At 40.0% G+C, this 13,789-nt stretch overlaps 1 protein-coding gene across 5 annotated transcripts in view; it reads right to left on the bottom strand.

Annotated features, from left to right (window-relative positions):
* Nucleotides 1–143: 143 nt before the first annotated feature.
* The window catches only part of fry (microtubule binding protein furry), a 79,003-nt gene continuing 65,357 nt past the window's right edge, over nucleotides 144–13,789 (bottom strand). For 3 of the 5 annotated variants that reach the window (XM_013306641.1, XM_013306642.1, XM_013306644.1), the window contains 25 exons: nucleotides 12,923–13,039; nucleotides 12,341–12,510; nucleotides 10,960–11,055; nucleotides 10,185–10,391; nucleotides 9,657–9,823; nucleotides 9,108–9,366; nucleotides 8,647–8,778; nucleotides 8,334–8,434; nucleotides 7,980–8,183; nucleotides 7,577–7,774; nucleotides 7,178–7,357; nucleotides 6,756–6,884; nucleotides 6,542–6,676; nucleotides 6,176–6,320; nucleotides 5,885–6,063; nucleotides 5,457–5,531; nucleotides 3,796–3,969; nucleotides 3,548–3,691; nucleotides 3,222–3,384; nucleotides 2,837–3,030; nucleotides 2,486–2,716; nucleotides 2,159–2,290; nucleotides 1,767–1,960; nucleotides 1,441–1,571; nucleotides 144–1,212 (listed from right to left, as the gene is read on the bottom strand). In XM_013306641.1, the coding sequence (XP_013162095.1) occupies nucleotides 1,106–1,212; nucleotides 1,441–1,571; nucleotides 1,767–1,960; nucleotides 2,159–2,290; nucleotides 2,486–2,716; nucleotides 2,837–3,030; nucleotides 3,222–3,384; nucleotides 3,548–3,691; nucleotides 3,796–3,969; nucleotides 5,457–5,531; nucleotides 5,885–6,063; nucleotides 6,176–6,320; nucleotides 6,542–6,676; nucleotides 6,756–6,884; nucleotides 7,178–7,357; nucleotides 7,577–7,774; nucleotides 7,980–8,183; nucleotides 8,334–8,434; nucleotides 8,647–8,778; nucleotides 9,108–9,366; nucleotides 9,657–9,823; nucleotides 10,185–10,391; nucleotides 10,960–11,055; nucleotides 12,341–12,510; nucleotides 12,923–13,039 (3,964 nt within the window). In that variant the 3' untranslated portion in view covers nucleotides 144–1,105. The remainder of the gene's footprint in view (nucleotides 1,213–1,440; nucleotides 1,572–1,766; nucleotides 1,961–2,158; nucleotides 2,291–2,485; nucleotides 2,717–2,836; nucleotides 3,031–3,221; nucleotides 3,385–3,547; nucleotides 3,692–3,795; nucleotides 3,970–5,456; nucleotides 5,532–5,884; nucleotides 6,064–6,175; nucleotides 6,321–6,541; nucleotides 6,677–6,755; nucleotides 6,885–7,177; nucleotides 7,358–7,576; nucleotides 7,775–7,979; nucleotides 8,184–8,333; nucleotides 8,435–8,646; nucleotides 8,779–9,107; nucleotides 9,367–9,656; nucleotides 9,824–10,184; nucleotides 10,392–10,959; nucleotides 11,056–12,340; nucleotides 12,511–12,922; nucleotides 13,040–13,789) is intronic. The other 2 variants (XM_013306643.1, XM_013306645.1) reach the window with 2 other exon arrangements.

The following is a 13,789-nucleotide window of genomic DNA, read 5'->3' as shown; positions in this document are numbered from 1 at the left end:
CAATTTCATTAAATATACACAATTTGTTATTATACAAATATATTTATAATTTTTAATTTCGTTATTAAATAATTTTTATTATGGTTATTAATTTTTGACCAAAATTAATGTTTTAATTTTATTTTACAATTTCGTATTTAATTACAGAAATATTTTAATAATTCAATTATAAGAATATTTAATTGATCGAAATAACAGAAGTAAAATTCCTTTATTCATTAGGATTATTTTTAAAATGTGATCACTAACATTGTGATTTAAGAACATTAATTATAGTATAGTACATACAGAATTTTTCTGACCGCATTGATATATTGACATCCCTGTCTTTCTCTTTGACAAAACAGAGATAAAAGAGTGTCATTGCAGTCAAAATCCATAGTAATAGAGTTGTGAATAGTTTCGCACAATTTGGCGCTTACAAATATTTGGTAATAGTAACTTTTGTTATTGCCGTTTCACAAAATATTACGGGCTTTCCTTAATCATCCAATAATTGTTTATTAATTATTATGTATCAGTTATCGAGATCAGTTAGGATATTAAAAGGAAATGAAAGTTAAAGATATCAAAATATGGATAAACCAAGATAAAAGGTGAAACGAGATCATTGACGTGAGGTTAGGACATGATTATGGGGAGAAAAACTGGCTTTCGCTCACTAAATATACCACAGATATGTAAAAAAAAAAACTTTATTTTATAAACAAAGTACTCTGTGGACTGTTGTCATAGTAAAGACTTCACTCTTATTTTACTGAAAAAAAAATTAAAGACAGTTTGTAGATTATTAATGATTAAATGAGGAAGGTATTCCTTCCTTTAAAAATCGCTAGAATGCCATTTAAAAAGTTGACAGGTGGCAGCCCACTCTTGGCGCTAGCGCCACCTACGTAGGGCTTTCAGTTTTTCTCCCCATTTATAACGCACTACTATCAGATCTAGTAGACACTTTATGGTTAGACAAATGTCAGATAAGTTTGACATATACATTGTTGTTGTCTATAGCCATTTTGTATATGGGCATGGTTTATGGAGGTGGCTTCAAGTACGGCGTGCGATGAGCTGAGGCACGCGGGGCGCGGGGCGCTCGCTGGCGTTGGCATCAGTAGTCCTGACGCTGCAGAGCCACCGACACCTTGTACAGACTCTCCATCATGAACGACAAGTTCTGCGACAGCTCGTTCACTGGACGAGTGATAGCCACCATTTCTGAAACATTGTATCAAATTAATACATTTTAAGCTTTAAATTAACCAGCGACTTGATACAATTTGGGACTAATATAGGTAAAACAAGATTAGACATAGTTGCCAATTTCTATCCACAACCGTAAAGACTCCAGCATCTTTTCACTATAAGACCACAACATATTTTCTACTGCATTTCTCATAATTGTATTCAAATGCAGTATGTATTATAATCAGTAGAATTGTTCACCTGGATGCGCTTGTGCGAGGCCCTTACAGTAGACGTGCAGCAAGCTGGTGACATCATCCTCCGGGAGCTCCCCGCGCTCCAAGATGCGCTCGGCGTTACGTTCGCGCACCAGAGCCAGCGCGGCCGCCCACCTGTCGTAAATCTCACTATTATACTGCTCAATTATTTCTTTGAACTTGCGATAATTACCGATGGATCTATATACGCTATATACGCTATTAAATATGAAAAAAAAATAAGCAATTCTTAGTAACAATATATTCATGGTCCATTCCCAATTATATATATGTTAAGAATTAAAGTTTAGATATATATTGTGTAGTAACCTCTGTCGCTGCATGAGTTGTGTGAGCTTGGCGTCGTCGTGGTGGGCGGGGGCGGGCGAGGGGGAGGCGGAGACGTCGCCGCCCTCACCCCGCTCCACCCCCTCGCACGCCTCACCCGTCTCACCCCACGAGTCCGCCGCGCTGGCAGCGAGAGCGTTGCGCACCGCACACACTGCCGCGCTCATCTCAACACCCTGTGTAAAAATAAATTACATGATAATGCTAAAATAATAAATACAAAAAATATTAATAGGAATAAAAAACAATCGACACTGCACTTTGCTATTTTCCAACAATATAAGAATTGATTCGATTATGTAATCCCCCCGATAGTCTGGTGGCAGTATTTTACATATCTAGATTGTCAATCTAAACATAACATGTAACCTTACCCTATTATCGAGTGCCGCGTGGTAAACGGCTACAACCATCTTATTGTTGGTCTCGAGAAGCAGCAGCAGCTGGAAGATGAGCTTGTACAAACTGCGTGCTGTCTCCTCGCCGCTGCGGGACAGCTCCAGCATCTGCCACACACCACGCATATTCAAGTTGTACTGAAGCGTTTGTTATCTTAGATAAAATTACAGACAAGCGTTCGTCATTCCACTTGCAATCAGAAAAAGTCTCTAGATGCGCTGCATAATTGATAACACAATCAACTTTTCACAGAAAATTGACTAATTACTTATATTATAATATTCTTTATAAATCATTATTACCTCTAGTGCGTGTTCACGTCGATCAAAATAAGTCTCGAGATGTTCATTGATCTCTAGAGCGGCAAAACGCACGGCATCGCGCACGCGCGCACAATCCGCGGCTGCAGGCCCTGCCCAAAGCAGCGGCGGTTCCTCCCCCGCCAGCCGCGCCACCACCGCCGCCAGCTCGCCAGCACCCGCGCCGCCCAGCGCGCTCTCCCCGCACACCGACACCGTCTTGCATGTCACCTCCTGCAACGACATGCAAACATAGTTAAATTTCGACTCGAATATGAAACATTTTACTAAAGCTTCTATTTCACTTAATTTTGTCTGTTACTCATTCCAGCTGAAGTTTGAAATACTTCATACCTTGAGTACGGTGTGCAGCCGATGAACGAGAGCGACCGGCGGCAGGTGTGCAGCGTGCCGCAGCAGAGCGGCCACCGAGCAGCGCCAAGCATCGCGCAACGCGGCGCTGGTAGCCACGCCCGCGATGTTCGCGGCCACGACACCGCTAGCCCCGCCCCCGCCGCTCGGCACTGGGGTCACATCGCCGCGCTCTCCTGTTACCAGCACTTTAATTAATGTTACGTTTTCGGAAACATGAATAAATGATTACTAAGTGGTTTACAATGAGAATAATAATTTTAATGATTTTTACATTAAGTGCATTGCTTCATGCAACATTGTTACAAAAAATTATCAATGAAAAAGCGTGCGGAAATGGAACATTTATTAGTGGTGTACAACTGACCATCAGGCTCACCACTGGAGGCGCTGGAGAAGGAGTGTGCGCGTGTGCGCAGCGTGAGCTCGTGCGCCCCGCCCGCGCCCCCGGCGCCGCTAGCGTCCGCATCCCCACGTGCTCCGCCTTCTTCCCACACGCCCTCCTCGTCGGACGAGTCCTCATGCCCTAACTGAAACAACGAGGTATGACAGATTTGCAGTTTTCCGTCTTTTTTCTATTTTTTTCTCTCTCTCTCTCTCTCTCTCTGTCTGTATAGCGTATCTCTTTATAAATATGAGAACTTAAGAACTATCAGTGTACAGAAAATAATGTACATAAATTAGTTCACTCACCAGCCTATGGTGGTGATGCCTTGCGCGCTGCGGCGGGGGGCTGCGGTCCATCGCGCTGGTCCCCGCCCCCGAGCCCGCAGCCGGCCGCTCCTCGCTTGGCAGCCGTCGCCGCACGCCCCAGTTGAAGTTGTCGGAACTCTCACCCTAAACATAAATTATATTAACAAGATTTATCACAAATAGTATTACATGCTTCTTTTTTAATGGTTAAACTTCCAAACTTTGTTCAGATTTCACTGAGTCCTCACCTCTATGCTTTCGCTTTCATATTCGAGAAAATCAAAGTCCTTAAAGACACCGAAGTGGTCGGTGGGCGGGGCGCCGCCTGATGGCTCGTTGCCGGGCGTGCCGGAGACCTCCTCCAGCGATGACGTCATCGACGACTCTCGCTCCAGCAGTTCCGAGCTTTGGCTGAATATCACCTGGTGCATAATATATTAACATTTTTAAATTTTTTAAAATCATAATTCGTTTGAAAATTATCAAATAATAGTTTTTTTTAAAGTCATAATTTAAAATTGTTTGTTGTGCGTGTTTTATCAAATCAAGTTTGAAGTCTATTTGTACTCAATTATTTGATGACAAGTAACGTACAAGACACCGGTGTGTATACAGTATTAAGCAATAACATTGCAAATAATTAACACATAACTTACATTGGAATAAGGAAATAAAATTTTGAAGATTTATTGACTTTGGTTGAATATAAAACCTTTGATTTTTGAAAAAGTTTTTGGGCTTAATTGGTTTCCTATTTTACAACAAACATGTAGAAATAATAATAAAAAAGCAATATGAGCAACAAAACTGTAAAACAATCGAAATGATTTGAACCGAACCCAAAATAAAAATTCGATCACATAATCTATCCTAGTGGGGGGACTTCAAGCCACCGGTTACCTACATTTATAAATGTCACCGTCACATTGTGAATTTACTACGTTTATAATCTCACTAATGCGATTATAACTCGATTATTACACAAAAGGAATTAAAGGAATCAGTAAGATATGAATATAAAAAATGTTGGCTGAAGAAAAAAATTGATTTATAAATTCGACACGATGTCAAATACGCAATAGTCAGTTCATAATTATCCGCCGGCTTACAGTATTCCTGGTGAGATTAGAAATTGACGATATTTACAATGCGACAATGACATACACGGATATTTCCCGTCTATGAGGGATGTTTTTTTTTATTCAATAAGTCGATTGATTACAGGCCACGAGGCCCAATACGAAATGTACTCCGTTGGGTCATTCGGTCTACTGACTAATCGGCCCAATATGAATATTATGTTGATTCAATCAGCCCAATAGCAACCTTTTTCCCATTGAGTCGATAGAGTCGGTAGGCCAATCGGCCCAATGAGGAACATCCCCATACACTTACTACACGTGTCAACACAGAAACGAATCATGAAAAGCTTGTAAGCGTAAAATCCAATAAGTTGTATTGAAACATAGTGAGAATGCAATGTGTATCCTATGACTATGTAAACGAGACACTTGACAGGTGAGGTCCTAAGTTACCATCTATTTGAACCCATAGCTTAGTGTAGTGCATTAAGCGATGCGACATAAGTATACATTTGTTGCTTATTACCTTAGAACATAAAGTGGTTATTAAATCATCCTATACGCAGCGATGGATAGAAATTACATTGATATTATTCTCTTTCAACAGTCAATTATCGCACATCGAATCTATGGCACACTCATGCTTTGTACATAAAGTTTGTTATATCCACTGTCGTAACATGTATTACAACAATATTGGCATCTCTTTCATTCCCTTTCAAAGAACAGAGTTAACAATAATATTGTTATACATGTGTTCCGACAATTGAAATTCACGGTAATACAATTATTTTGTAACATAAATATTTTGCTCGTTTTTTACTTACAGATGGGCTCTTGGGCAGGCCCACTCTTTGACCACACGTGGTCAAGAGGTTCACAAGACATTCGCGCACGCGGCTCTGTGAATGAAAAAACATTATTACAGTAAAATAGCGCAGTAAAGAAAAAAAATATTGACCACAATGATTAATTAGACTTTTTGTGACAAATGGCAACATCATCTTATGATGCCCACAGCTTGACATATGCCTTCCCGCATGTCGTTCACAAATACGGTACTTCGTCTTCCGCATCCAATAGACAATGACAAAATTTTACTTATAAATTTTAAAATACAAAAGTCTATTTTGAATGCAAAACTGTATACAAAATTCTTCTCTAGTTTGTTAATGCAATATTTTAATAGAAGTATTAATGCATATGTTAGAGTGGAAGTTATTATTTTCAACTTTTATTCAGGTAAGTCCCTTACTTGTGACATCCAGGGGCGTTTCCATCCCGAGGCGAGGGCATCAGCGGGAGAGAGTGAGAGGGAGCGGCGGGGAGAGGCAGCGCTGTGTGGCCCCGCCCCCGCACTACTACCTGCGCCCGCGCACCGCCCGCCGCTCTCCGGACCCACCACTGTTGACGCGGAGCCCGATGTTGACGAACCTAAACATAAACGTGATAGCTTTCAGTACTAATAAACTATTTTTGTTACTTACATAGTATTTTTACGTAACAAGTATTGAATTTGGCGGACAAAGTAAATGTTATATGTTACCTTTATCAGGCGTTGTTGAGGACGCGTTGGACAAGGAACTAGGTCCTGTCGGAGGCTGACTGCCGCTCTTCGGCAGGTACTTGCGACCGATGACCGGCGTCTGAGACAGGTCGAACGTGAAGTCCATAGTACGGCCTGGCAACTCCTGTAAAGCAATTTCATGAGTTTTTAATAAATTGACACACTATGACGTCATAGTTCTCAAATAACAAAATTCTCTAAAGGAATATTTACGGTTTTTTTTTATCTAGAAAACGATGTCTGTAGCAACTAATAAAAATCAATACCATCCGTAAACCATCGAAGAAGGGTTATGGATTTGTGAAGGGCCTACGTCCAGATATAGAGTGATGATGAATTGTTCACCTTCTTGCCGTGCAGTTCAGTGTCGAGTATAGACGACGCGTGGCTGTCCCAGTGCGGGGGAACGACCAACGTTGAACACCGTGTTACTACCAACTTGAGAATCTTCATCGCCTCCTTGTAATTGTTATTGTCTTGCTGTAATGAAAATTAACGTTTAATGAGTGTTAATTTCTATTGAATTTAGAAAGAGCGTCATTATGCGATGTATACATACACCGATGAACTTGGATACTGCACGCAGGAGGTCAGCGTTGACTGGTTGTGCGGCGGGCGCGTTCAATTCCACGTAGTGCAGCATGCAGTGCAGAATGGACAGCACAGCAGGCTGCAGGCTCGCTGCACCCTGCAATATTACACAATACTCTACAAAGTGCCCCTATTTAATATTATTTTTGGATGATTAAATCTTATTTTGCGTTTAATATGTGAGGAGTCAGGCAAATCCTGTTATATTCTTATACTTTCCTTAAATCAGTCAGTCTTAGGAATCCGACTGGAGTCTCATAGGAGTTAGTTAGGTTTTATAGTTTTTAGGATTAGCAATAGGTTTTTTTTTAAATATGTGTTTATTTTGGTCTATAATATTAAAAAAATCTTTAAATATTAAAAAAAGATTTCGTTTATTTAATATAGTACCTTTTCGAGCACTTCAACGAGGAAGGCGAGCATCTGCAGTGAGAGATGAGAGTAGGTGTCCCAGAGATATTTGACAACGCATTTGGTCCATTGGAAGCTCTCCTTGCTGAAGGTTCGGCGAGAGTACAGCGTCATCACTGTGCCCAAATTCTCTAGTTTCTTGCTCTTCTCAGCTGTGAACTGCGAATAGAAACAAATTACTATTATAACAAGTTTACAACAAAATATTTAATTTACTGATGAAATAATCCTAAAGCGAAACAAGAATATCTGGCCTGCCGCCTCAGAGTCGTTCACAAAATATATAAAATCTACTTAAACTCAGAAAATGCCATAAAAGAAAAAATACAACACAACTGTAATACAGCCAGGAGATTGTCGGTCTATATTTTAGTTTACCTGTGCGATATGACAAGCCGCCCTGACGCAGAGTTCTGTTGCGTCCTCATAGTGTAGCAACATGTATGGCAGCAATGCAACTACAGTCATGGGGAATGCCATGGACTGTGTGGGATCGATCACGGGAAGCTCCAGCAGTGGGATCATGTCCGCTAGCACGCCCACTACCGGCTCGTATGTATTGGGATGAGTGCAACCCTGGAATAGATAATAAATTAGAAATGAATATATGAGAATGCAAGATCGAGACAGCAATAGTCTTGCCATTTCTCTCGCACTGTTACCATTGAAACTGCTACAACACGTAAACATTTTATTTTATTGTCGTATCAATGGATACGAAACGTTCAAACGATTACTTAAAGGTGGAATACCGTCAGATTACCTGACAGTACATGTGTACCTTGAGCAGGAGTGCATGGAGTGCGGGCGCTGCATGCGCCTGGGTGCGGTCGAGGCGGTCTCGTGCGTCGGGCCTGTCGAGTGGCAGGCGAGCCATGACGCGCGCCAACAGCCGCACGCCCAGCAGGAACTCATGTTCGTAGTCAGACTCCAGCAGTGACGCGCCCACCCAGAACAACGTCGCCAGGATCGTCAGCTTGTCGTCCTGATGATAAACAAAAAAAATAGATAATTTCACCTGGTACAAAACTTCAATACTGAACATTTAAGCAATGCTTATGCTTCGACGTTGATCACAGTCACAAATAAAGCGTGAAACATTTAAATGTAACGTTAAATATGTTTTTACCCTAACCTGTGTTGCACTGTCGCCAAGCAACTTGAGAGACTGGGCGGATCGCGAGCGGCACAAATTAGAACATCCTTTAGATGAGTCGCTGCACGGTCGACTGCGGTCTGGAAATATAATAATAAATAACATTAATGAATCATTTCTTTACAGGATCAATAAAACTAATTAAAAGTACTTTTTCGATCGTACGTAATTATTTTTATTTCATGTAGACAAGGCAATAAAAAAAGACTTGGTAAAAATGCTTTTATTAATAAAAATTGTGAAGTTTGGTTTTAATTTATTGTGTAAAAATAGTGAAATTTGTGTAACTGACCGTGCGACTGTTTGTCCGCGCTGCTTGCCGTAGCGTTGGGTTTACGCACGCAGTATGGCGCGGACACGGAGTAGCTCGTACTGCGTGTATGGTTGCTCGCGCACCCCACGCACACGCCCGGCGACCGCTTGCCTAGGTGTACAACAAATTCATAAATACAACACACGTCAATGACACAAATTAATGTATGGATTTTTTTAAACACGTAACTGTAAAACCGCGAAAATTTGGAATAGAGATTATAATCTCACTCAATTTTTTTTTTTAAAAGTGCGTTAAAATTTTATTTTATTATAGTATACAGTATTCTTGATACTTTACTATTCCATCTGTCTACTGGTATATTATAAGAAAATTTTTAATTTTACAAAGGCAGGTTTTACAAGGTTACCAAAACAAGTAACATATCTGGCTAAATTTTAGTTTCCCCGGCACCGCGTTTCTTGAAACCCATATTTTACCTGCGGTAAACGGTGTTCCGTTGGGTTGTTGTCCGCCATCTTTGTTGTTCAGATTGGGTGTAGATTTGAAGATGTCACGCATATAATCGAGCGGTCGGAAGTTAGACTCAAGGGAGTCGACCGCCGCTTCCAGGGTCAGAAGCAGCTCCGTGACATATCCCTGCATGTCCTCGCCCTGTTCCGCGACTGTCTCCACGAGACGAGACAGGATGTCTGTCACCATGCGCCCTGTCATCGCTACACCGATGAAACGGAACACCTGCGGAACAATGTTTAGGTATTGTAAGCATCCATTATTGTAACACCGATAGGGCAACTTATTTACTCTTTAAAGAAAAACAGAGAGATCTTGTTCGCTGCAATAAAACTTTGGAATATGGTAGATTGCATTGCTAGTTTTTGTAATTGCCAAATAGTCTAAAGATAAGATTTGCGTCCCAGGACTTTGTGGTCGGATGTGGTCGTACCCTTAATCATGGCTATAAGGATAAAAAATAGGATATTTCGGTGATCATAGCGGCGAAGAAGGTTTTTGGATGTGTTGTTTACCTGCAGCGATCGTCCGGCGTAGTGCCTCGAGGGGCAGGAGAGGCCGAGCTGCAGTGCGGTCTGCGCCCACCGCTCCGAAACTAGAGCGTGCGGCAACGACTCGCGGAAGACGCGCAGCGCGTGACGCGCCAGCGTCGCCATCTGCTGGCAGCTACGCAGGCTCCACACTGAATAAGAACAAATAAAAGTATTATAAGATTGATTATATCTTACTAATATTATCAATGCCAATTTTTGGATGTATGTTAAAAAGTATCTCCAGAACGGCTGCACTGATCTCGTTGAAGTCTAGTATCGATGGCATGACTAGTGTTTTTAAATTCCGCGTAGACGGAGTCGCGGAAGACAGCTAGTACGAATATAAATAAAGTGCGACATCTTCATTTTGTACATTTTAATCAGTCAGCCATATTCATGTGCGTTATGTCATAAATTATTAACATTTAGTTTCCAATTTCACATAAATAATTCATAATTTTAAGGCATAATAAAGTAATTTGTTTTGTAACACTAAGTACGCATACGTACCTTTAGCTGTAATATCTTCATATTGCCAAAGGGGCATATGCGTGGGTCTGTTTGCTAGGAAGTGCACGAGGGACTTGATGACGTCAGCAACGGGCAGCTCTGCCTCCCCCGCGTCTCCCGCCTCCAGGCCACCCTCACCCTCCGCCTCGCCCGCCTCACCCTCACCAGTTATAATCACCGGCAGAGACGGATACTTGTCCGTCTCACCTGCAACATTGTTAGCCTTATGTAATAAATGTAGGGGCTATAGTATCCGAAACAACACGACTTATGTTGTAGCTTATAAAAGAACCCCTGCAACCCTTTGTGTTGAGATTTTTTACCCTTTATATACTTACTTACCCCTTGTTATTATCATATTAAATTTAAAAGTAGACAGTGAAATTCAATTCCACGTCGGCGTACAATGATACGATCACACACACAGCTTCTTTATTTAAGTCTTAGCATTAATCAATACCCTTAAACCGAAGTGGTTTTTAATTCTCGCCATAAATTTTTAAGTTCTAATTCAAAGTTTCTATACTGGTGGTGTAATGGCTAGGGCCGACCAGTAATATCCATATTATGAGTGTTTACCCTAAGATTTTATAGAAGAACACACCCTAAGTGAATTGCTAATAGTGTAAATCTAGTCTTAACCCATTACAATTGTATTGAAAATCTAATACTTAGTATGAAAATATTTGCAAGGTATTAGAAACTGTATATATAACACAGTTTTGTGGTGTGTCTGTATGCCGCTACTTAAGCCAGTGTGTAGATGGGTGCGTACCTTCAGGCGTGACCTGAGGATCAGTACTGAGCGAGCGTGCGGTCGCGCGCGGAGAGTGCGCGCATTGAGTCGTCTTATCGAATGTAGCGTCCGGCTCTAAAAAAAACAACAAATAATTTACATTTGACATCTCGACTACGCCAATATATCTTAATAATATAATAATTTTGGACAATGAATATTTGTATCATGAAACTGTAGGAAGCAGAACGAATCATATACTAATAATACTTTTCTTGCATAATAAACCCGACGAAGGGGACGAAGTCGGGGGCGACAGCTAGTATGCATATGCATATTTTAATATCATTTCCCAGTGTCAAGGCTCAAAACTCCATGAGCTCGGAGCGAAATTCATAACTGAGAGTCGTAATAACTCTTACGACTATCGATTGCAATATAGGGCGCATGTATTGAAAATCTCCCGGCATTATAAAGCCTTTGATAGATTTTATTTTTTAATAAACATCGAAATGAAATCTACAGTATGTTATAATAAAATGAAATATTATAGAGTAAGCATTATATCACTGTCCATTACAAAAATCTTGAATTTAATAAAAGTAAAACAAGTAATTTTGATTGCCCATTTGAAGTAATACGTGTGCAAGTGAATCGTATTATTTATTCCTTATAAGGACTAGGCAATATTTCATCGAACAAGGGGTGTATAAAGTATCAAAAAATTAGACTAGCCGTCCGTCCGATAGCAACGGAGACGAAATAATCAAACAAAGAGGTGGATTGAGCCGCAACCCCATTCGCAAAGCGGGTCAGATCGCTGCACTCGGCGATATGTTTTCATTGAAAACACTGATCCACTTTGCTGTCTTATAACACAAATGCATTGATTCACAAAGAAAATACATGATTCTTTTTTTCACTGTTATGTCTCCTTTGGATAAACTATTGTATTTCGATTATCGTTAAATAATAAGAAATAATGACAGGGTGAAAATTATTAGCAAAAAAAAAAATACAAATTTGAAATGGATCATAAATCAAAAATTCTTTTTTTTTATATATTTTTTAATTTAGTAGAATTTTATTCATTTTCTATAACAGAAATATAAAGTAATAATGTATAATAGCAAGACGTCTAAAGTTTCAAGTGCCATAAAGGCACATCGAACCACCTTGTGCAGACACAGACAGACGTGGGAGGATAATACGAGGCAAAAGAGGCACTCATATTATTTTACATCAAGAAAATAGAGACCTTTTGAGCTATTATTGAGCAAAGATTCTTTTATATAAATATTCTTTTATCTTTTCTATAACAATTTTTCTTCACATCAAAAACAAATTCAATGCCTTAAAGAATTGAAAAAAAATTGGATATTTAATTTAAAATGAGACGACAAAGAAATTGCGTACTGACCAGTAAAGTTATGCTGTAGTAGGGGCAGTGGGGGAGCGGTAACCGTAAGGCCGAGGTGCGCGCTGCGGCTGGCGAGCAGCGTGCGCGCGACCGTCAGATGGTCGTGGTGCGCCGCCACAGCCACCAGCAGGTTGAGTAGCAGTTGCCGGCAGTGCTGGTGTACTATCCATCTGACAAAAAAAAAATACACAAATCAATTAGTGTATCGTAACTAAATGTCAATCAGCAGATGTTAAATCTTACTAATATTATAAATGCGAAAGGTTACATGGATGGATGGATTTTTGTTTGAAGGTATCTCCGGAACGGCTCAATGGAACTTGATGAAATTTGGCACACGTTTAGAACATACTCTGGAAGAACACATAGGCTACTTATTATTATTTTATTTCGCGCGGACGGAGTCGCGAGCGACAGCTAGTGGTATTATGAAAATATGTAATGAAATGATTGTATAATTATGCCCCTCGTGACGTAATCTGGAACGTAGTTTTAAAGCGGTCAAACAGCTCACAATAAAACACGAGGGATCATATGTCTATGTCTATAGTCAGACGCTGGCTGTTTGTTCATATCGCTTACCTTGTATGGTCCATTCCGAGGAATACAATGTGCAGCATAAGTGGTACATGTATCGACCAATCAATCTCGACGCCGTCCAGTACCACGTCGCATAGCAACATCACCGCAACATTGCATCTGGACAAACATCAAACATAATGGATGTACTACAATTTGCTTTTGTTCCGCTCTTATGCCCAGAGGCACAACGAGGGTGAAAACATTAAGGGTTTTTGAGACTACATAAACGACTCATAGTGAGTAATTTTTCAAATCAAAAAGTATAAAAAAAGAATTTTCTTTCTTATATCTAAAATCCATAATTGATCGTTTCCAATAAGCTAAATTTTCTAACCGTACTAAAATAAACTATAATACAATCCCACGTTACAAATAAATGGTTCAATTAATTTTCGAGCAGTTTACTAAGTACAAATAAATACATTATCGTAGAGTTCCACTGCCGTGACACTCGTGCTTCTGAATACTTTTATCCCTTTCCCTCTTATAGACAAAATAGAAACAACAGTATGTATTAATAAAAATATCAAGGCAGTGGAATTCCACAACAAGATAAACAAGCCTCGTTATAAGAAATATTATATTATTTTCAAAGAACTCCCAATGGAACTGAGTAGGCGATTTATTGAAAGAATTATATTTGAATATAACCTTTTTGATTTGCTTTTATAGCAGCCTTTCTTTATATTCAAAGAAGGTTCTCTTTGCACTGTCAAAAGCCTTGTATAAAAACATATCATTACCACATGATAGCAAACACAATGATAGCAGTGGAATTTTAAGATAAGGGTGCGTCCACATCTAGCGTCTATATCGCGTGACGCTTTTGATATGGAGGCACGCACCCTAAGTGTGATATGTGTGTTT

The sequence above is a fragment of the Papilio xuthus genome, unplaced genomic scaffold (genome assembly GCF_000836235.2).
Source record: "Papilio xuthus unplaced genomic scaffold, Pxut_1.1 DF828177.1, whole genome shotgun sequence".
Lineage (NCBI taxonomy): Eukaryota > Metazoa > Arthropoda > Insecta > Lepidoptera > Papilionidae > Papilio > Papilio xuthus.
The sequence above is the reverse complement of the archived record's forward strand: the minus strand, read 5'-3'. Positions and strand labels throughout refer to the sequence as shown.